The sequence below is a fragment of the Delphinus delphis genome, chromosome 7 (genome assembly GCF_949987515.2).
Source record: "Delphinus delphis chromosome 7, mDelDel1.2, whole genome shotgun sequence".
In the NCBI taxonomy this organism is placed as follows: Eukaryota; Metazoa; Chordata; class Mammalia; order Artiodactyla; family Delphinidae; genus Delphinus; species Delphinus delphis.
In genome coordinates, this window is record NC_082689.1 from 52,222,754 (window position 1) to 52,247,765 (window position 25,012).

Here is a 25,012-nt window from a genome sequence, read left to right on the forward strand (position 1 = left end):
TGCAAGACATAATACAAAATCTTGATCCACCTGCGTGTGACTAAGTTTGCAAAGACAAGAAACACAACATCACGAGAGCCTGAATGGGAGAGCTCCTAGATGATACGTTTTGGCAAATATGAGGATGCTGGGCTCACCTTTGCAGCACGTCAGGAAGCGCCCACGGCTTAGAACTTCGGCATATGTTGGGGTATCGGGTGCTCTGCCAGGGTTGCAGACGCGGCTCGGAGATGTGCTGTCTAAAGCATTGCTACTCAGCCCCAGGCATCAGCAACTGGAAAGGCAAACTCGCGGCCCTCACCAACTGAATCAGACTCTCTGACGAAGGGCCCAGGACTTTGCTTTAACAAGCCCTCCAGGTGATTCTCAGTCTCACAGAAGAGCAGTAACAAGAACTTCTGGGCCCCTGCGTGCTCGGTGTAGGACTTGCTAGAGACAATAGGTGAAGGAGATGAAGCTCCTACACACGAGCAGCAGGGGCCTCACTTAGGAGCTTGCAATGCAGACTCTCCTGCCCACAACTCCAATCAGAGCCTGCATTTTAGTTAATTGATTTCCTCTGTGCGCCCGGAGGGTACTCCCTTGGGCAATCAGCCCCTGCCCCCTTCTGCCTGTCTTCTCAAGTAGTAGCTAGAATGCTCTAGGCTTCTTTTCCCTCTTTCCCTTATCAAAATCCCCATTTACCCAACAATTTGCTTCAGCCAGGTGTCAGGGGTGAGAAGTGATTTTTCTGAGCTAATGAGCTTTAGTGTAGAGTTCCTGATAAAACTAATAAAACTCAATGTGTTACTGATTCCTGTAATGTTAGCGTTAAAAAGTTAAGATTTCTGGAGATGCCTATATTTTAAGCCCAAGAATGAATCTAATGGTGGGATTCTAAGCACAGTGAGAAACTGGTAGAGAAAATAAAGGTTCTGTGGGAGCTGGAGTATTTGATATGCTACAAATCAGGCATGAGGGAGGCTGAGCTGGTCCTGGTCTTCCCCCTGGATTCCTTACCTTCCTATTTAACAGGAACTGATTGAACAAAGAATTCACCTCCAAATGGGAGCCTATCAACTCCATTCAGCTATCCCCTCGGTTTGTTACAACTACTGAATCACTCTAGCCAACTGTGAGTCCAGTATTCAAGGCGTTTTAGCGGCTCCAGGAGCCCAGGAATTAACTCAAACTGAGGGCACACCTGGGGTGGGAGTGACTTTGAAGGCCCCATCGGCACCAGTACTTTGCAGCACCTTGTAAAGTCCTGGAACCGCACACTCTTGCGTTCTCCACCCACCCACCCCAGCACCAAATCTGGAAATCTGTGATCACAGGATGGGATGGTGGCAGGGAAACATGGGTTTAAAAAAGTTTTCTAGGCAATTCCGATACACATGCCTGACTTCTCCAACGGATAATCACTGATCAGTTGTATAAGTTTTATTATTGCCCATGAAGCTTTTATACACAATTCAAGGGTGGCTACACTGTTATTACTGAAATGAGACATATCATAAAAGTACAAGTTTTCTTTCACATATGTGAAATGTTATTTTATACCTCAATTTGATCCATGCATGATTTGAGAAATACAAGTTCTCAACCAAAACATAGGTCCAAGCATGCAAAATCAACAGCTATTCTAATTTTTAATTTTGAAAATCTCTTGAACTTTACTGGCGACTCTTTTAACCCTGCACCGTTTCAAAGGAAAACACAAATTGAAGACAGCTACATTTATTAAACATTTCTTCATCAGTATGAACATCGACAATGCACTGAACATTGCCAGCAAACAGCCTGCTGGGATTGGGGCAATCATTTATTTTCGCTCAAAATTCCCAGTAGGGTTTGAAAATATGTACTTCTGCCAGTTTAACCTTGGTTTCTGTGAGTAAACTAGAACAACTGAAGTAAGTAAACCAAACCAAATCTTTTGAATTTCAGTTGTTTACAAGGTACCTCATTGACAGGAAACAAGCCTTTCTGAAGTGGAGATTGTGGCAAATTTTTACAAGACAATAAAAACCATTTTCCCCTTTATATTATAAAAACAATGTTACCACATAGAGAAGGGAAGATTAAATTCACCCATAATCTCATCACCCTAATGTGTCATCTTTTAATCTCTATCCACAAACATGATTTCTACATAGTTGTAACTTGTGTATTTACACAATTTTGATAAAATCACTATTTAAATTCTCATATACAGGACTGTATGTATACTCCTCTTTAAGAAAATTATACAGTGTAAAACCTACAAAATGCAATATGTCCATCAATCCCAAAATATCCAAGAGCTTCAACGTTCCAGACCAAACTACAACTGCATTTCTTTCCTTCTGCACTGGAGCATATGAACTATGACAAGGCTAACATTGGTCTGAGTTCACCATCTGTAAAATAGCATAGGTAAAACACTGCTACAAATTTTTAAAGTTATCTACATCGTTTAGCACATTTTCTTTGTGCAATCTTTATAAAACCTTAAAATTACATCTTAATTATCTCCATACTAATTGAATCAATAATCTTCAATCATTCTTAATTATCATTCCACTTTTCTTGACCTTGTTTTTTAGGCAAAGTGGTTAATACACATGAGAAATAAAGGGCATCTGCACCCAAGTACACTTTCCATGCCAAAGGAGCAAGCAGCACTATTTAGGTAGAGTAGGTTCTGTGATGGCAGAAATACCAGCCTGGGTTTAGCAGATGTCATCTGTGTGATCTTGAGCCAATCATTTTGTCCCCTTGCACTTCAGGTACTTTACTGTAAAATGTAAAATGAATACTTGCATTCTATCTCTTTGGGGATATCATTGCAAAAACTAGAATATAAGTAAAGCATTTTAAAATCCTCAGATGAAAGGTACAACATGTTTTAAAGATTTCATTTTTATTAGGATTGATTGACAAATATAACTTATTATTAACCTGTATACTAAAAGTTCTCTGTATCATTCTGGTTAAAAAGTAGCAGATGAGTTCCCATTTTCAATGTTTCAAGAACAGGTCTGGAGAGCGCGCTGAACTGGTTTCATTTGGTGACACACTGACATCTAGTGGAGATCTACGGTGTGCTATGGAATACCATACACCCCACAATAACTCCACAGTTCTGGTGGGGGCAAAGAGAAGCAAAAGCACCTTTTGGTCTTTATGCGAAGCATCAAGAAAATATACAAATGAATTAAAAAACAAAGGTACACTTCCTGTATATTTACGTTTTCCCGTGTTCAATTAAAAATACCGGCCAATTCTCAAGACATTTAATCAGAAGTTGTGGGATGATGTGCGGTGGGTAGCAACAAGCTCCTCAGCACTGTAGCTTTGGGAGATGCCAGAAAACCTCCCTCTGATTCAGAGTTTAAAGGAACAACGTAACTATGTGCTCAGCTGCTCTGCTTTTCCTACAACCATGGCGAGCAAAGCTGGAGGGGGGGGGCGATGGGGGAGAAGACAAGGCAGGGGAAGGGAGGGAAGGGAAGGAGAATGTGTGGGAAATAAGTTTTCTAAGTTTTTCATTACATCCCGTGAGTTAAATTTTGTACCTCTTTGTGGCTAGAATTTTATTAAATCCAGAGGGAGAGTTTCTTTAAGCAAATATATGTGTAACCTTTCTGGCATATCACGAAACATTTATCTAAACCTGCTCCCGTAGTACACTGCATTTACTCTGGAATAAAAATATAAAATAAAATGTTTCTACGATTACACTTAGCTTTCACAAACGTCTAGCACCATCGTTAAAGTGTGGCTCTGTGTTTCCTCTTCATCCCTTCCAAAGACTACGAGAAGCATAGCTGAGTGGCCTTGGGAGGAAGTAAATCTGACACTCATATTTTTAACACATGACTATTTAAATTAAGATAAACAAATATTCACTGGAAGATTGTCACAGTCACATCAGATCTGCTTCAGTACCGATTTAATTTAAATTCTGCCTCCCCACTTCCCCACCCCCTTTAGTGAAAGTGGGCAGGTCTGAGTGCAGCTGGTCTACTGGATCCACACCTGCCTGCTTCCTTGTTTTCTACCGAGCTTCAACCACTGGATGAGGCTTCTTGACACCACTGTTTAATGGCTTCGTTATTCCAGTGAACAGGAAAGTTTGAAGAGGATGAATTCTGGAAGCTGGAATAAAGAATTTGTTTTATACTGCTGTGTGCTTTTAGCCTCTGGTTCTGGCAGACCCTTCCACCACACCTCTTCTGGAGGAAAAAAAAAAAAAGAAAAAGAAAGAAGAAAAAAAAGAAAGAAAGTGAAAACATCTTACTGTTGGTCTGGAGGAAACATGGGATTAAAAGAAACCTCAAGGATTAGGAAAGTGTGATTTTTCTCTAGAGAAGAACGTGCATGAGTTTGTTCCCACCACACCCAGAATGAGTCTAAATTCTTTAATTCCTTCAGTCTTTCATTTTTGTCTGGGAATCAGAAGAATCATCTAGAAATGATTAGACCAGACCAGCTCTCAAGTGTAAAATCTAGAAGAATCTTACAGCATCTACATTGCTTAATTATAATCAAACACTCTGAAATAGATATGTATCCATTATTGGTCTGTTAAATTTAAAAAAACGAAATATACTCACTTATGTCCTTCTTGGCAATTAAGAGTAAACTCCAATCTTCAGAGCCCAGAGACAAAAACAAACAAACAAAAAACAACAAAAAAAGATGCGACACAACCTATTAGCACAAGCAAAAACAATGTTCTAACAGTGAAGCTTCATGCTGTACTCAAAAATATAATTATCCATACAATTTGCAATTGTATTGTTTTACTGCTTAAAAAAAGTCTCTCCAGACACTTTACACTGCTCAGTGTTTTACTACTAAACAAAATTCTCCCATCATTTTCCCAACATTTCTGCAGTGTTCTTCATTGTTTTTTGTTCAGTTATATAATTGAGGAAAGTCAGGCCCAAGAGAAGCTAAAAAAAAAAAATCCACTGACAGAATAAGACAGTACATAAGAAATTTGAAAGCTTAGTTACTCTACCACAGGCTGGTGTTTAATTAAACTATTTTGACCCTAGAGTTCAGAATCTGAAGACCCAGGAGTTAGAATTGAAATAACTACTATTGCAGTGTTTTACTCATGAAGTAACTATTGTGGATACATCAATGACCTTTAATTACTCTAAGCACTAATACAACTAAAATTTAAAACTTGTGATCTCTCTATTCATTTCTTTCAAGACAAAGTGTCAAAATATGTCAGGTGGCAACTCTTGGTAATTAGTTTTCATATATGTGTAATAAATACTTTATTTGAAGGTAACGTTTTATTTTGGAAATGATGATTTTAAAGATTCCTGGGCAGGACCCGGACTTAAGAGCTAAGGTTACTATCCCTACTGTGTTAAATAAGCAGATTGCAGTGATTTTCAGAGAAGCCGTGAGTCCTTTGGGTGTAAATGTGTCCTCCTAAGTCACTCTTCTAGTTCCGTTGTCCCAGGTATGCCACTACACAGTAGACAGGAACTGAGTCTTCCAGACATGTTCCAGACAAGTTGTAGATGCTAAAGAAGCGGTGACTCTGAAGTTCAGTCCTTGGGTGTGTTATATGAAATGAATCTAGAGAAGTGGCCAGAGTACCTGTGCACAATATATCACTGTCAGAAAAAGAATTTACAGTAACATTATAGAATCAATAGTAATACAGAATGCCCCAGTCTTTGTGATCTTGGCTTCTCTGGAAATGTAGAAAAAATAGAAACAGGTCTGACTTACAGAATCCGAGGAAACTTTTTATTGATCTCTTTATCCTTCCAGAATTAGGAGAGCAGGCAATACAGTATCTTTAACCCCAGCTCAAAGGAGTAAACCTTTTCCCAAAGCTTAAATGGGATGGACGTTTTCTCCACATCACAGTGCCCTGTCCTAAATCAACCATCAACATCCTCCGTCAACAAACAGAACCCACAACCAAGTGCAGAAGGACGGCGCTTTTGCTGTTTCTCTTCAGATGTCCCCACTGGAGTGTTCTCATGTTGTGGGCTTTTGGCATCCTAACACCCAGTCTTCCCCTAATGATAACCACAGAATTACATAAATCCTACTTTGAAAATACACGGAGAGAAAATACATTTTCAGCAAATCACTAGGAAAGCTCTAACAAGCTGCAAATAAGGAAGAATACAAAACGATTTCTAATTTAAGTAACAAAATACAGGGCTTTAGAGATGCTATTTATTGCAATCTTCCAGCCAGGCCTTAAATAACGAAATGGCTGTCTTAGCAAGGTGCCTGAGGAGAGGTATTAACCAGGGGAATCAAATGAAACTGAGGAGAGACAATCAATGTGAGACCTAAAAACCTCTGCTCCTTTAGGCTCACTTCAACAACATTTGCAAACCCTCCCCCCCTTTGATGTCAACTCTCGTTAGCCTAACAGTTAACTTTAAACCTGGAAAGTTTTGTGCCCATGTTTAAATGTGGCCGAATACTCATTAATCTTTCTAGAAACATATCACTATCATGAAAATAAAAACAAGTGGTACCATACGCCAAACTGATACACAGTACTCACCCACTGATTATGTACTTGCCTACACTTGGAATGTCATTTTATGAAGGCGCTTACGTATAGTTAGTAAGTAAGCTAAAACACTTCCAAATATTCAAATCCAGCAAAAAAAAAAAAAAAAAAAGCACAAAGTTGCCCACTCATCACTGAATTATTCTGGATTGAACAGAAGGCTAAATTTCAGCACTGCCAAATGCTATTAGGCACAGAAGCAATGCACCATCTGTCTTGAAGTAACAAGTATATCAATTCAGATATAAAATACTGGTGTGCCAAGCAAAGTATCTTAAGCAATCTATTTTCTGATGCTTGAAACTTAACACAGCCAGCAACAAGGTTATATGCATCAATACTTGAACCGCTAGTAGTAAAGGAAATTATAAAAGTGTCAGAACATCAAAGCGTTGTAGTCAGTCCTATGAGCAGGAAGGCCTTGAAGAAGAGTCAGAAGATTAAGGAAGTTTTCTCAATGAGTCACTATTGCTATTTCTCTGAGAAAATATTTTTAAGTGATAGATAGAACGGCTGCCATTGGCCAGAATGACTCTGGTATTTTACTGAAAACCAGTGCATCTGAACCTACTACTGAAATAGATGCTGCTTCATCATATGGGGGCGTACTGATGTCATGACAGAAAGCTGGGCTTCTAAGGAGTTTGGACTGGACTCTGAAAACAGTGGGCAGCCACTGAAGTCTGTGAGCGAGGAGTGTGCTTACTCTGGGAAGATTAATGTGACCTCAGCATGAAGAAAAGATTGGAGTCCTTTGTATAGACAAGAGGGTGACTTAAAAGACTCCTGCAGATAAGGGCCTGAATTAGACCTAGGACTGAAAAATCTGAGAACAGAATCCAAACATGCTATCCTTCAGAAATAAGGTGAAAAGCCAGCAACTATTAGCCTGTATAAGCGTGAGAGACAGTCTAAAGAATATTATGATGATTAATTTAGGTTAAGAAAGAAGAGTCATACCCTATTTAAGTTCAGATAATTAGTTGGGTATAAATGCAATAATCACACAGCAAAAGTACTGTTCAGCAAGACTCAATCAGGAAAAAAGCTGACTAAGTATTTCTTAATTCCTGACTCTCTAGGCAAAATTAAGTGGTTGAGCCAACTGTGATGTTTCGGGTCTGTCACTGACCAGGTTTTCACAGAAAATAAGCTAAGAAGTGCCCCATTTCTTACGTATGAACCTTGGAAGCAGGAAGTCAGGACAGGAGCAGGGAAAGAGAAACACAATAGAAGGTATGAGTCCTGGTCCTTAGCTCACTGCCCCATGGGTTCTCTGGAAATGAAACTTGCCCTTCAAATTCCCTACTTCCTGAGTAAGATAAAGGGACAGAAGGCCTGGAACTGGAAGTGTCTTCCCATGGAACCAGGGGTAGAAGTCAGGGTAATAGGAGTTGGCATCTCTGCATCCTTCTCTCACTACTACGTTACAAAGTAGACCTGGGGTAAACACTGCTCTATTTTCTAGAATCATCTGAATGGGCAAGAAAGGATTTTTGATAAGCCATTTTCCTGAGAGCTCTCTGTGCTTACCTAGGCCATCTCTTTTCCTGACTAGACTTTGATGAGCTCTTTGGGAAATGTAAGTTTCTCCCACTTCCAGCATGTAAAGCAGCATTAGTTATAAATACTTAAATCTGTTGATTTAAAAATTTAAATCTAGTTAAGTTTGGTGTCAAGGTAGATTCCTCAATGACAAGGAAAATCACTTCAAGGAAAGAAAATATTAAGGTACTCAAGATTCAAGTCAGCTAATATTTGCTAACCATACTTGATGAAGAACAGTCATTCCAGACACTAGGGGAATTTTAATTACTTGTTCATGATTAACATGTAACTATAAAATCAAAGGCCCATCTAGCTAAACAATTCACTTAACCATTCATTTATTCTCTCGACAATAAATGACCACTCTCCTGGGCACAGAGGAGTCACACAGACACATGAGGTCTGGTCCCCCCATCCTCCCTTTCGGCCAATAACCACTTCCTACTTCGTGGAGGAGTAGAAGCCACAAGAAAGCTTCCCACTACCACATCTACCCTCCAGCCTGGACCTATCCCCTTGCCCGCTGCTTGTTCTATTAACTAGGGATGGGATGAGATGTTGCATTCCCAGAAAAGGACAATCACTTCATTTGTGTGCTACATCCCATCTTCTCCTGCCTAACTAGTAGAGCTCAAGTTTCGTGAAGGTCAGTACTGCTTTAAGTGGGGATACTGTGCTTCCCAAGAGCTCCTAGTCTATTCAGGAAGAGAAAGAAATGTCCAAGGGAAGTGCAGGGAGTTTTGGAAACACCCCCAGTAAAGCACAAATGATCTTCTCGAGGACATTGCTTCTCTGCCCTACTCATCCGTTTCTCCCTCTCTGTTTATCTTTCCCATCAACATACGGTATAATTCTCCCCCATCTTAAAAAAAGAAAACTACTCTCTATTGCAAAACTGTCAGAAGTCTACAGTTTCTATTACCTTTGGCACCTACTCCAACAGAGCTTTTGATCTCGCCACTCCAACAAAACGATGCTTGCCATCAGTCAGTTGCTAAATAAAATGGCCATTCCGGTCCACATCTGCACCTTACGTGGCTCATCAGTCGCATCTGAAGCTGTAGATCATTCCCACCTCCGTGAAACTTTTCACCTCCTTTTCAGGTCCCCACGCTCTCCAAGGCTTCTCCTTTTTACTTCCTGATTGCTCCTTCCTGGGTTCCTTTGCTGATTCCTCGTGTCTGTCCTCAGCTTCTTAATGTTGGAGTGCCCAGACTTCTTTCTTCTCTAGCAGCACTCATTTCCTTGGTGATCTCATCCAGTCCCACAGCTGTAAATATCACCTAGCCACTCATGAATCCCAAATGTTGTGCCTGGCCCAGAACTCACTCCTGAATTCCAGGTCCGGATGTCCACTGCTCTGACGCCTCCATCTGGATGCTTAACAGGCACTTCCAACTCAACCTGTCAAAAGCGAGGCTCTTCATGTCTCCAGTCCTGCCGAACGCCACCACCCCCCACCCGCCGCCCCCAGGTTCCTCACCTTAATTAACTACAACTCCAGGCTTCTAGTTTGCTCAGGCGCCAAACTTTGACTCCTTTTTACATCACATAGTTAGATCTATGAGCAAATCTTATTGGCTACCTTGAACCAGAATCTGATCGTTTCTTACCATCTACACTAATGCCATCCAGGTTGGAGTCATCAGTATCTCTAGCCTGGCTCCCTCTCCCCTCCCCCCCAGTCTTTTTCCTAATGGTAATCAGAAATTCTCAAACAGGTCATAAACCTATCATTCTTTGGCTAAAAAACCCTTTGGTGGCTTCCATCTTACTTAGAGTACTACCCAAACTCCTCACAAGGCACTCCACACACTACGCGGCCCTACGTGACCTGTTCAGCTGTCATCTTCTTGACTTTGCCTCTTGCTGTTCTAGTTGCTGCTTTCTCTGCCCCACCTTCTCCGGGCCCTTGCTGGTTTCGGCAAACACTGAGCATGCCCCTGCCCCAGGTCTTTTCATTTGCTATTTCCTTTGCCTGCAATTCTCTTATCCCTCACCACCTTCAGCTCTTGACTCATCTTTTTGGTGAGGTCTTCTCTGATTACCCTTTCACAACTGCACTGCAACCTCCCCCTTCTCCCTCTCAGCACACTCCCTACTTCTCTTCCCCGTTTTGTTTCTGACATAGCACTTACCGTCATACATATACACTTTTCCCCCCTTTTTAAACTTTGTCTGTCGCCTTGAACTGGAAAGTAAACGCCCTAAGGATAGGGATTTTTGTGTGGTTTGTTCACTGCTAATCCTAAGTATCTAAACCAATGTTAGTGAAATGAATTGGATCCCTGATTTCTAGGGGCTCGTGATCAAGGGAGGTGACAATACAAATAAAATGTGTCATTAAAAAAATTACAAGGGGTAAGACAGGAATAAAGACACAGACCTACTGGAGAACGGACTTGAGGATATGGGGAGGGGGAAGGGTGAGCTGTGACAGGGCGAGAGAGAGTCATGGACATATACACACTACCAAACGTAAGGTTCATAGCTAGTGGGAAGCAGCCGCATGGAACAGGGATATGGGCTGGGTGCTTTGTGACTGCCTGGAGGGGTGGGATAGGGAGGGTGGGAGGGAGGGAGACGCAAGAGGGAAGAGATATGGGAACATATGTATAACTGATTCACTTTGTTATAAAGCAGAAACTAACACACCCTTGTAAAGCAATTATACCCCAATAAAGATGTTAAAAAAAAATTACAGAAGAAAAAACTGTCCCACATGAATACTTAAAATGACCTTTACTATTTGGGAATTGTGTGGCCAGGGAAAGAGTTCAGCAGAGGGCTAATGTGCTCCTAAAAAACGATAAAGGAATCAGGCAAGGGGTGCCAGCAATATCCCTGCAATACAGCTTTACTCCCTCACCTTGTGTTTCTTATAATTACTCTTCTTCATCACTAGGGAGATGAAGGAATGACATGCTCATATAAAGACTTGTCATAAAGCACTCCGGTCTCAGTCCTAGAGCATCTTTAACGTTCCTTACACACTTGCCCCGGAGTATCAGGACCTCTTTTGGTGACCAACAACGCTCAGTAACCTGTTCTCCATGGGTTTATCTCTCTCCCCTCTCAGTGTGAGATGGGCCTGGAGCAGTAAGCAGCCAACATACCTGAATTTGCTTAGCCAACTTACAAAATACTCATGTTACAATGAGAAGGCGGAATTACACTTCTGGAATTAGGGAGCTTCTACCCTGTCACCTTTCAATTACACCTATTGGCTCAGGAATAACGGGGCAATAAAGAAAAAAAGTGACCTGTTTGGTTCTTTGTCCTATTCTATCTCCCTTTCTCACAGAAGATAGAAGTGGGAAAGAAAAACCAAATGAAGAGATTTGGATAATATTTCAATGACTAACTTTCAACACTCCAGGACTGCCCCCCCCTTTGTACTACTATACAGTACAGTATACTTGTTCCTCTTCCCTAAAATATTTCTCTTAAATTTTTTCAAAAGCTACCACTTTTCATTTTTCCTATCAGATACCCCTAAAAGAATACTGTAAGCAGACACATATATTCCATTGTCTTCTTCCTTTTTACCAGTAAAAAGGAATAGGAGAAATATATCAATTAAGACAGTAATGATAATGGGAAATGATGTACATTTTGTAGGACAGAAAGCATTTTGGTATATTTAAGGACTTTTAAAATTACAAGATTCATTCTCCATTTAAAACAAGTAGGCATTAAGTAGGTTATGAAAATAACCCATTGCTACTTCTCACATTTCAAGTTTACAGGAATATCACCTACCAAGTATAAAGCACTGAATCAGTATGATGGGGGATTAAAGAAGACATGACTTATATGCTTTACATGGTCCCTGGATAACCTTATGGAGAAGATTACACCCATGATATAATATTCATTCTTTCAGCAAACGTATATCATGTTATATACTGGGCTAAGATACAGAGACAAGGACTATAGATATTATCCTCCAAAAGCTCACTATCCAGAAGTATGCATAAAGTGTTAAACTGAATATAATAAAGTATCAAAATGCATGCTAGAGATATTGGATATTCAGAGTAGTTTGAAAGACAGTAATTATTTTCAAAGCATCAAATAGTATTAAGAATGTTTAACATCATATAGATTAGATAAAACTTACCTAATTATTATACTAATATTTTCATAGCTAAATCAGCAGGGACATCTGTTTGATTTCTCATTCAGTAGAAAATGGATACACATTAGCAAAGATGTGTTCTCCTCTGCTAACAAGAGGGAAAAATCTATTTGGACAGGAAAAAAACTATTTAAGAATGTATTCATCTCTGCATGCATCACAGTGCCTGAAATGACCTTCAATTAGCAAACTCTTAAAATTTGTAGAATAAACTCACCATGGAGGTCAGTTAAGGTGGTATATAGTATAACCACCCTCCCCCCCCAACCCCTTCCATCCAAAAGAAAAAAGGAAAGAAAAAAGAATTCTTGCCCAGAAGGGCACCTGGCTTGTTTGATCACACTTGGAAATATGTACATGCTTGAATTGCTTCTATTATTTCCGATGTTTGTACAGATGGTGTCTCAAGAGAAACAGAGAGACTGACAGACTGAAGGTACATGATAGTAAAATGGAAAGGTTTCATTAAAAGAGCTGCACTTGAGATAAACTTTAGGAATTGGAAGATTTTGGGGAAAAACTGCTTTTAATGTTCTATGTTAAAAAGACCTGCATAATTGGCTTTAGCCTCACTGGATTTCAGCAAGGTAACCTACAGATACAAAAGATTTAAAGTCAATTTATAGTTCTCTAAATGCACTCATTGGTAATATCTAGGTTGATTCTGTCTGACAAGGTTTTAACACCACTTATCCACACCAGTCCTAGAAATTCAATTCATAACCACTTTGAAAGGACTATCATTCCACTGTGTAGAAACATCCCATTACGCACTGGAGCGGTTCACTTAAATCACTGAAGAACTTTACCAAAAAAAAGGTTAACAAACTAGTTACAAATAATTGTTATTTCAAATAATGCCTATCTACTAAAATGTAATTATGAATTCTTTTTTATTATTTCGGTATTACTCGAAAAAACTTATTAATTGAAACATGAAACAAGGGATTTATTTACATATTCTATTCATCTAATGTAAGAAACACTAACTGAAATATAAGTGGATAATTATTGTAGAATCATTAGCTCAACCCCTTCAAATCATTTGCAATGGTTTTATGAAAATTATTAATGCTTCAAATCATGCCATGATTCTGTCCAAAGACCACAGTATGTCAGCTGAAGACGTGCAAATGTACTGCATTAACATGACTAGGACACAGGTTACTATGTGATGCCACAGGACTGAAACTGACTTGAGTTTTACAATGCAGTCATTCTTGTATTGCTGTAAGAACACACATGGGCAAGTAGAGGACTGACTCCAAGTACACAGCACCTCCACGTCCTTATTAGAAAGACTTAACATACACACGGGCCAAATCAAACCTACGAATTTTATCCCTGTGACACGTTAGGATATCCTAGTTTAGGAAAGAAAAAAAAAAGGCAATGTCTAGATAACTAATGTATCTTATTTTGAAAAAGGTCATCATTAAATGATTGATAAATTTATCAATATATATCTTCTGATGTGGTCATGTGATGCACGGTTAAATAAATTTAAAATAACATCGTTTATCTCATTTTCCAAATTAAAAAAGGGAAGCCAGTGATATTAAAAGTATTATGATCAATGTCTGAGACAGAATATAAATAAACATACCTCGTATTCATTGGAATCAATTAGTAAAGGCTTATTTTGTAAGGTTCCATTTGAGACTAAAATAGAAGATTAAAATAAGGATTGACTAAAATGCAAAATTGTACTTTATCTTATAGATTACCTTTCAGAAGGTTTCTAATTTATGTATACCCGCTTTTACATATAAACATATATATATTAAATACTAACCGTAATGCTATAAACAAAAACTCTTAGCCTAGTGGTAAAGAATGGGGGCTGTACTTCCGCATCATACTGGTTGTGTAATCTGCATCCAGCTCTTTAACCTGTCCGTGAATCAGTTCTATTCTGTCAACTGAGGATCATCAGAGTGTCTCTCTCCTGAAGCTTTCTGAGGGATATTAAACAAGATGAGGCACCTCAGTAACTAAGTGGGGCCTGGCATGCAGTGGTTTGTGCACTGCATGGCCCCTCTGAGGGCACACGATCATAATTAGAACACTCCAGGCTCAACAGGGTACATGGTGCTATGGCCATTCTTGAGTACTTACAACATTACATTTGGACTTGTAAAATTTGCTCTTAATGAATAAGAAAAGGTCTAGGTTTTAAAATATCACAATTTACATTTAGAACAAAGTTCCATGGGGAAAAAAAAACCTATTTGTAGTACACATGGATGGACATCTACGTAACTGGGAAGTGGATCAAAAAGAGAAAAGATTTTTTAAAATTCAGAATTTTAAAAGAACCTAATAGTAGGAACCGAAATGATGACTTATTACTCAGTCCATTTGAAACTGTGGCCTGATCCCGGCAAGAGAAAGTGGAACAAGCGTAACAAATTTTGTAAGATTTAGGATGACTGAGTTTGAGGACTAAGGACTAGTAGAGAACAGGGAAATAATGAAATTAACTTCTTTGAGTTTTACATAAGAGATGAAAGTGTCTTATTTAAGGCCACAAAGGTAGTTTGTGGAAGAGCCAGAAATATTTTTATGTCACCAGTTCTCTCCACTCTGTCCCAGGTGAGTATGGGACACAGCCTACAAGTAAACAGTTTGGTGGTAGTAATTAGGCTGATAGCAAGTGAAGGAAGTCAAAGGATAGCATCTCCAAATATCCTGATATTCAGTATGATGAATGCTTTTCTAGGACTAAGAGAGAAGTTTATTAACCTAGGATGCAGAATGTACAATATTGGAAGTGGATAAAAACTACTTTCTACAGCTCATCTATATAGAAATCCTTATAGCTTACATAAAAGATGCCCATTCTCATCACATTAACTTGAACTCAAAATAGTAAAGGCTCAGAGGTTTTCATAAGCCTAAGCCTGTTTGGTGTACCTCTGTAACGTGGAGAGATTCTTTTTGGGTTTTTTTTTGGCGGGGGGGCGGAGAGGCGGGTGTGCGTTAAGTGAAAGACAGATATAGAAGTGTTTATTTTTACCCTGATTTAAGACTTCTACTAACAAATACTCAAGTAGGAATCCATTATTCTTTGTGAGGGTATATACAACTAGAAATGTTTTACTTTATTATCCTGGAGAAATGTATTTTTATGCTAATAATTCCAGCCTATAAATTTTAGGGTGGTATTTTATTTCCATATTTAGGACTGGAGAAGACATTTGCCCATATTCCACAACCTTGGTTACATGACCAGAGAATTACCTCAATAACTATCCCAGTCATAAAAAAACCATTTATACTCTGTTGACCAATCTGAATATTGAAAAATAAACTCCTATAAGAAATCTAATATTTAATAATTATAACTAGAAAGAACGAATTCATATATCCTATTAAACCCTTAAAATTCCCTATTCTTTCAACTGAGAAATAATGCCACAACTGCACAGTAATCCAGAGTTCTAGTCTACCTTCAGGGCAGACAAGGGTTTCTATGTTCATCTCTGTCTCTGCCTATATCTGTTGGACAAGTGCATAATAAGAATGGTAATGCACACCAAAAACACCATGAAAATTCAAGAACAGGATTAGAAGTCAAAAATGCATGAAAGACACAGAAGGGCTACCAGATTAAAGTTATTTGACAATGCTGCCCAATGGTGGACAGAAGTCATCATTCTGGAAACAAAATCTTGTAAGCCAGGATTTCATGTTATTTTTGGCTCAAATATCATATTATCAAAGTAGAGCTTTATGTTTTTTTGAGACCAATGGTTAAAAAACGCAGTTTTGTATATTTAAACTCATGTATTCTCTCATTAGGACTTAAAGGAAAAAAACTCTACACATTTATACGATTTCAAATGTTTTCAATTTAATAAATGATTTATTTATACTAGTCCTCTGTAGTTAATCTTCATATTCACATTTTTATCTCATCAACAATCATCTCAGACACACCTTCTAACAAGACTGACTTAAAATATTACGACAGGAAACTATGCCTTCAGGAGCATGTTTATTGTGTTTGAGATGATACATCAGGTGCTCTCTGAGCTACAAAGGGTAAAAGGAAATCCTCTCGATACAAACTGACAAAGGTAAAAGGTAAAACATTTTTCACAACAGCATGAACCACATACTCAGAGATAGATCTGGGTTTAATACAAATGACGTAATTCCTAGTCATCTACGGCTACTATTATAACTTCATACAGATAATGAATTAGGCTAAAATGCACTATAATATTTGGTAGACTTCAGGACCAGTATCCTTAGTACATCACAAAATACACTTTGATATCCCAAAGAAGCAAGACTTGCAAGTAGGCGTTTTAAACGTAACTAATCTACAGCTACAAAGTTCTACTCTTGATAGCATTTACCTTTTTGGGGAGTCTCCCAGTCTCCAAAGGATAAAAGCAGAGAGTAGAATCAGTATAACATATACACAGAAGTCCGTATTGTAAAGGCTATAAAGATTTGCAGCACAGTGAGAAGATGCCTTCTGCTCCTTCACACTGCATACAAATTATGTGAATTATGTTGCATATCGCTTGGTCCACTGTCTGGCTATCCTGTCATGTTCTGCTCTGTTGGTCAAATACTGAGTGGCTATGCTTCCAACCAGAGGATCCGCTGGAAAAGTGGAAAGAACATTAAAAGATATTATATGGTGTCTTAAAGGTTCAGTTCTAATAGTCTACTGAACTGAAATGCTGATATTTCAGCAGCAACTTGATATATAATGGCTAATTTCTCAGAAGAAAAATGTTTAAAGTAACATAATCATCTTTATATTTTAATATTAAATTAGAAAAGCCTCTTTAAAAAATAAATGTTGAGTTAATAAATCTGATTTTTAAAAATGTGTATGCCTTTATTATACAAAAACTATTTTTCACTCAGCATTTTATTGAACAATAAAAGTGTGCTAGATGATTGTATTTGTTTTTCTACGGATATTTAAAAATTAATTTTTCCAAACTCAGATTCAGAATGAAATATTTCCTTCATTCTGTACAATAACACGACTTAAATCATTACCCTTACCTCCATTTGAAAGCTTACTTGCCATTTTGCTCTAAATAGTACTGAGTGAGAAATTGAATCTGAGATGTAAATTTTATTTTGAATTTATTTTTCAAAAAAGGTGTACTATGTACTATGTACAACATTTGAAGTACACCAAACAACAGCCAGTAAAACGTAAAGCTTTCTTCCCTCCTGACTCCAACTACTCAGAAGTTTCTCTTCCTGGCAAATAATTTATACCTGTTCACAGCATTTCTACCCAGAGACATTATACACATTTATAAGCATTTAGAATATTGTTACGCATGTGTGTTTTTTTTTCAGTGCCTTGCTTTTTTACTTAATATATCTTAGAGAGTTTTCTCTATCCATTCACATAGAGCTACCTCGTTAAGCTACATCCTCTATTAATGGATATGTAGGTTATTTACAATCTTTTGCTTTAATAAAAGATGCCACAATGAATATCCTTCTATATATCATTCTATCTATCTATCTACCTATCTACCTACCTATCTATCAATCTGTATTTTGGGTATATGTATAACTGCTAGGCCTAATATAACAGTAATAACCTTTGGTGATTGATTAAATATTTAGGAAAAATAAGCCAACTTCTTTAAAAAAATGACCACTTAGTAAGAGAGCATATGTGAAATCCCAGGTCTAAACATTATTTTTTCAAGTCAGCTACCCACATTAAAGATCATGTGTGGCTGTTAGGCATTTCTTACAGATTATGCACTAATGACTTTACCTCTGAGTTCTTATAATCATAATCTAGTCTAACTCTCTCATCGGCTGTCATTTTAATATCGACTATTACCACATTTAATACAACCAACCATAATCCGAAAAGGAAGGGAGAACAAGAAGCCCGTCATTACTGAGAGGCTGCGTTAAAGCACATGGCAGCATGGAGGAGCAAGAGAAGGTGGCAGTGGTGTAAGAAACATTACTTTACTCGCGTCAAAAGTGGTTTGTACAACTCCATTAATTTAGAAAACAGAGAGTCACCAATGACAGGCAGAAAATAATTATAGGGTAGTATGCCATTAACAAATTAAAGGAAGTTATTGTGAAACTTCTGGTCTATTCTAATTGAAATGGCATTGATAATTTCCTCAAAAAGTGTTTTATGCTGATCTTTCTACCAACAGCATTTACTTCTCAAATTCACTTTAAACTGAAAAAAAATGCAGTTTTTGTAGCCTCACTGTATGTGTTAATAAAAATCTGCTTACCAGGGTTGCAGTCTGTCAAAAGAGAACAAATTGACAGCAAAACCTTTGAAATAGTCAAAGCAGGACTCCAGTTGTCTTTAAGGATGTCCAGGCAGATGACTCCCTGACTATTGATGTTGCAGTGATAGATTCTGGTGCGGAAAGTAACCTAAGGGCAGTGACATTAAAGACAGAAAGAAAATAAAAAGCTTTATTACCAACTAAAACTCTCACTAGCAAAAATGAAGTGGAACATATCACAGATCATAGCAAACAGCATATAATTTCATCGAAGAGCTAACAAACACTAGGTTTAAGTAATAGCAAAATTAAATGGTTTTATTTAATTCAGTTCAAAGAAATTGTTTTTACCCAGTATAGCTGGAACTATATTGCTTTTAAACCAAATGAGTCGCTGAATTGTTTAAACAAATGATACGGTAATTCCATGAATGTATGTGTGGGCATGCACTCATACACCACTATTTAAAGACAGGAAGTGAGGGAGAACAGAAACGTTTTGGTGCCAAAGGTAAGAGAAACTAGTGAAGAATTTTTTTAAACATAAAACTAAAGTTACGTTAGTTTCTTAGTAGAAAAAGGTCACCAACTTAGCTAATCTCTTGCCATGTGTCAGAAAATACTGGAGAAGGTTGGTGAAATCACCAGCCTTTCTATTTCTCAGACTTTCATTTCCACAAATGGCTCACTGTCTTGTTAGACTGAGACAGTAAAATGAAACAAGTAAGGTCTTAAGCTACTGAATAAAGGAAACTATTATATCCTTGAGATATGTGAAAAAAGAGAATAAACCATAGAAACAAACACCAGTTTCAAACAAACACAAACACAAATTGGGTGGTTAATTCTTAATTTGGAGTTGCAAAGAAAAAAGACAGTTCCTGATCCCTTGGAACTAGCAATGTACTGTGACCTCCCAAGTGGAGTCTGGGAAGAAAATGTTTAAAGCACTCAAAAGTGTATTTCTGATAAGGACGCATAATTAAAAACAAGAAAGAAACCACTGGTGTAGTGGGGAAGGAGGAGAAAGAGACCACAGTAGTACTCATTTTATCCAAACTTTTGCTTTCCATGGTTTCAGTTTTGGACCCCTGAGGTCAACTGGGGTCCAAAAATATTAAATGGAAAATTCCAGAAATAAACAATTCATAAGTTTAAAATTTTGTGCTATTTTGAGTAGCATGATGAAATCTTGCACTGTCCTGATCTACCCTGCCTGGGTGTCCAGCATAATCCTGCCCAGTCAGTCTACTAAGTAGCATCTTGGCTATCAGTTCAACTGCTGCAGTATCGCAAGGCTTGTGTTCAAGTCACCCTACTTTATTTGATAATGGCCCCAAAGCTCAAGAGTAGTGATGCTGGCAACTGAGATCTGCCAAAGAGAAGCTCTAAAATTCTTGCTTTAAGTGAAAAGGTGAAAGTTTTTGACTTAATAAGGGAAGGAAAAAAAATTCTACACTGAGGTTGCTAAGATCTACGGTAAGAATGAGTCTTCTATCCATGAAATTGTAAAAGGATAAAAACACTTGTGCTAGTTTTGCTGTTGTACCTCAAGCTGAAAACGCTACAGGCATAAGTGCTTAGTTATGATGGAAGAGGCATTAAGTTTGTACAAGATATTTTGAGACAGAGAGAGACCACAATCACATAACTTTTATTACAGTATATTGTTATAACCGCTCTAACTTTATTATTAGTTATTGTTAATTTCTTACTGTGCCTAATTTATAAATTAAACTTTATCATAGGCATTTATGCATCGGAAAAATAGCATCATATAGGGTTCAGTACTATCTGTGGTTTCAAGAATCCACTGAGGGTCCTGGAACATACCTCCTGAGGATAAGGAGGGACTACTGTATATAACTCTAGAACTGTTCTAACACAGTACATACTAGTTACACAGAGCTCTTAAAGTGTGGTTATAAGAATTAAGATGGGCTAAAAGTGTAAAATACATACCAGATTTCAAAGACAATATCAAACAGAATGTAAAATATGGCGTTAATGATGCTTCTATTGATTACATGTTGAAACGACGATATTTTTGGATACACTGGATTAAGTAAAATATTATTAAAATTAATTTCACTGTTTCTATAAAAAATTACACATGTAGCTTGCATTATATTTCTATTAGGCAGCCCTGCTCCAGAATATGGGAATAACGTATGTTCATATCATTGACAGCTGACTACTCAATAGATACGCATGGCTTACAAACACAATTAATACTCTGATTCCTTTCAGCTTCTAACAATCAATGAACAGAAGAGAATTAAATTTCTATTATTCTTCAAGAAGTTCAACACCTTATCTGAACTTCAAAAATAAGCAGAACTGTAGAGAAATAATTATACCTAAACCAAGATAACAGCAGAAGTCTTATTTCTTTTTCACTTGTCCAACTATAGATCTGAAGAATGCTTCATAATACTGCATAAGATATCTTAGGGAAGAGGAAGGAATCAACATTAAAGGGTTAGAAAATAAAAATATTGAGACTTTAGCAAAAAAATTAACATGCTAAATTAATAGCCATATTAACCAAAATAATTATGACAAATCATATACAGAAGTATGCTAGTCAATCTCTATTTTCCATTAAAAGATTCTAAGAAAAATGTCTCTTCCTTTAACAAAGTTTCCCTCATGTATAAAAATTTCATAAAAACTAAAATCTTGCAAACTTTTTTCTAATTTTGCTACCACGTTAAAACCAATTTCCAATATGAAAAATGATGGAAGTAGAAATAAGCCTCACTATAAATACAGTCATGTGCTATTTTGCTAAGGTTTTGTTTGCTGTAATACAGAAAACTTAAGCACTGAAGGCAAACTGAATAGTTAATGATATATTGGCTTTTAACATGTGTCATTTTGAATGTGAATACAATCTGCAGTATTGTTAACATGAGGGTTTTGTCCCTTTCTTTGATTGATCTAGCAAGAGATACTCGACATACCCGAGAACATTAAATAAGACAATCATTTAAAGATCTTAGGTTCTGATGGGACCACAAAGTAAAGCACTCAAAAACTGACAGCTGTAGTTGAGAGCCAATACCTCTAGGTGATAGGGAAACTTGGTATCTGCAATTTGAGGTAAATACCACTAGGTGGAACTGTTGTTACCTCGTTAGATAAGGGAGAACCGATCTGCCTTCTTTAAAAAAAAAAATCCTTTATTTTTACACACACACACATAACAACACACGTGCACGTGAGGCAGGCATTAAATCGCTACATATATTTTAAATAGTGAAGGGAACATAAGGAACTAGGTTGACAGTTAAGGGCTTGATAACACTTCTCCCTGACATGTCAGAAGTCTTTCTAACTACAGCATAATTATGCTCAGGCTTAATACTGATGGTAAAAACTGCTGGCTTGACTATTTTATTGGGAGAAGTCAGAGGTGGAAGCTAATCAAATAACTGTTATGTTTAAGACTTGAAAAATAATTGCCAGTGATCACAAGACACAACTCAACCCTTCTCGCTGTTATCCACCTAATTCACAGAGACAACAGGAGGCCTAAGTCACCCAGCCGCCCTCACTCCCATTAATGCATCATACTTACAGAGGGCACAAAATAAGTCTATTAAATAGTACTAGTTCTCTCTTCTTTGCTATAGGTTTCTAGTCTTTGCTCATCTATAAAGATAGGGTATTTAACACAAGATTCAAGTTACTTAACTCTTCTTTCTGGAAGCTGTCAGACAAATTTACTTTTTATCCCAACAGGTTTCTTAAGCAAGGTTCATAAGATACTTTTTCTCATATCATAAATCTAAAATTTATGTGCTTACTGATGGGCAAAGTGGCATACTTTTATTTACAATTAACAAACTCTCTGCTGATTACAAAGTTATTTGTAAAAGACACAATCAATTACTTCTAGTTTTAAAATCCTTGGTTACATGAGAGTTTCTGTATAATCCATGAAAAACAAATAAAAATAACTGCATCCATCCCCTAGAATAAACTGACTGTGGAAAAGGATAAGTATTAAAGAATGCAATTCTAGGTTCTTACCTTTGGTGGCTTAAATGGATAATCAGATGAAAATGTGATATCCAGAAAAAACACACCACCTTCATATACAGAACCTGGTGGACCAAGTATAGTCGATCTCCATTCATAAATGTTATCTCCTTTAGGCCCAGCACTATTTAAAAGAAATTAAAAATCAATGTGTATATCTGTGATCAATGAACTTAACATCTTAAACCAATTAAGTATCAAAGGTAAATTAGCAACCTAGAACAATAAGAGATAAGTATAAAAGAAATAAGTCTCAACCAACTTGTGCATGCATGTGTGTATAAACATATTTGGAAATATTTCTAACTTACAGAAAAATCACAAAAACAAAGAACACCTGTATAACTTTATCCAGAATCTCATTTTGCTCATTTGCTTTATCAACTCCCTCTCTCTCCCTCTGCATCTCCTCCTCCTAAAAAAAAAAACCACACACACATACACAACACACACACACAAAGTGCTTTTTTTCTGAACCATTTGAGAGTAAGTTGAATGTATCATGGCCCTTTCCCCATAAATATTTCAGTGTGCATTTTCTAATACAACTGCAATATAGCTACAATTTCAGTAAAAGTAAAATCTATACAATACCTACACTCTGCAAAATAATGTTGTCAACTGAACCAATTACGCCTTAGAAAAGAATCTTAATTTTCCTCCAGATGCAAGATCCCAGTCTTGGGATCAACCATCTATATATCCTGTGCCTTTAGTCTCCTTTAATATAGAGCCTTTTAGCCTTCCTTTGCCTTCTATAATATTAATATTTTTGAAGAACACAGTTTTTCTTTTAATAGAATGCTCATCATTTGGAACTCGTCTGATGTTTCCTTGTGATTAGATGCAGGTATTTCAGTCCTGGCTAGAAGAGAATGTAAGTGATGCCGTGTTCTCCTCAGGGTGTCACATCCAGAGGCACACTGGTGATGTTAATTTTCACTATCCAGATCAAGTGCTGTCCAATTTTCCTACTGCAACCAATAAGCAACCTTTGCAAATACCCACACTCTTCATCAGAATTTCTCCCCTAGATTTAACATCGACTTGTGATTCTTGGCTAAACTACACCTTACTATGATAGTGATAAAATCATAATTTTCCAACGTCAGCATTTCCTCCACATTTACCAGCTGGCCCCTGAGCCCTCTCTTCTCCTGATTCTATGAATATGTATGTGTATTATTGGTGAGGTCTCATGGATTCCTATCTTTTTTCCTAATGATTTAGAATTCTTACTGAATTTAATTATTTTGACACTCAAATCACCCCAGATTTGGCCACTGGGAACACCTTCAAAATGACCCTGTATCCTTGTGATAGGCCACCATCATTTTTTTGAACACTTCCTTACTTTCTGGCCTAACGATATGTTCCAGGCTCCCATCCTTGGAATCTGCCATTTCTTCAAGGAGTCCTGGTTCCTTTTAGTGGGAATGTTGTTCAAGGTCTGTCTGAGTGCTTGGTGCTACTAAACCCCAAGTACATTACATTGTGTTCAACACCATCATTTCATTTATAAACTACAATGAGAGATAATTCAAATAAAGTCTAAACTCACAGTTATTTGTTAGGAAGACACATCCAATACCCCTTAAACCCTTTTCAAATTTACCTTACAGACTTCCATTTTTCTCTAACCTTTACACTATAGACTAACTTGACTTTCTGCACTGTTATGTATAAAGCTTTTCTTCTTTTAAAATGACCATCAGTTTATAAATGATCTGCATGTTTGATTTAAAATAAGTGCAAACCAGCACTGATAAAGCAACCACACTAACTACAATAGGACATTCAGGTATACATTAAATGATTTAACTATAGCTTATTAATTCTGTAAAACATACACTGCAGACTGTAAACATCAAGTAGGCGATGCTATCAATAATCACTCTGACAACAGTTCATACAGAAAGGGTGGAGAAAACTTGACGATATAATCAAAATGTTTACAGGATGTTTCAAAAACCTGTTTTTAAGGCAGATATATATGAACTATAAAATCTTACTTTTATGGCCTATTTAGGGAAAATACACTTTTGAAAAATACTATTTTCTAAGTTTTAAGTATACACAGCAACTGGAACTAATTACAGTAATGGCTCATTGTTCTGTCATCATCTGAGAATCAGGTATATTCCTCAAGGGAATTTTCACTGTAACTAAAAGCATACAAAATGAAGTATGAATTTTGTTTAAAAAAAGAAGTTTAAACTGATTCAATGGCATTTCCTTTTCTAAGTTAATTTTTCCCTTGATGACTCAACGTAATCGTTATAAAACTAAATTATAGTATGAGACTTTTATAGTACAGCTGCTATACTAAAATGTTTTAAACTACACGTCACACACTGATGATAATAAAGATGATGACGATGGTAACAGCAGCAGCTAAGGTTTACTCCATAATAAGCCAAGCATTTGTCAAAGCACCACAGTGTATATCTCATTTAATTCTCCTTACAAATCTATGGAGTAGGT

General features: G+C 37.3%; 1 protein-coding gene across 3 annotated transcripts in view; it reads right to left on the minus strand.

The window, feature by feature from the left end:
* Nucleotides 1-1,414: 1,414 nt before the first annotated feature.
* The window catches only part of UBE2E3 (ubiquitin conjugating enzyme E2 E3), a 102,628-nt gene continuing 79,030 nt past the window's right edge, over nt 1,415-25,012 (minus strand). For 2 of the 3 annotated variants that reach the window (XM_060016495.1, XM_060016496.1), the window contains exons 4-6: nt 22,520-22,652; nt 18,482-18,629; nt 16,205-16,841 (exon numbers count right to left, since the gene is read on the minus strand). In XM_060016495.1, coding sequence (XP_059872478.1) covers nt 16,744-16,841; nt 18,482-18,629; nt 22,520-22,652 — 379 coding nt within the window. In that variant the 3' untranslated portion in view covers nt 16,205-16,743. Of the gene's footprint in view, nt 4,123-4,580; nt 4,617-16,204; nt 16,842-18,481; nt 18,630-22,519; nt 22,653-25,012 lie in introns of those variants that run through there. The other variant, XM_060016497.1, reaches the window with a different exon arrangement.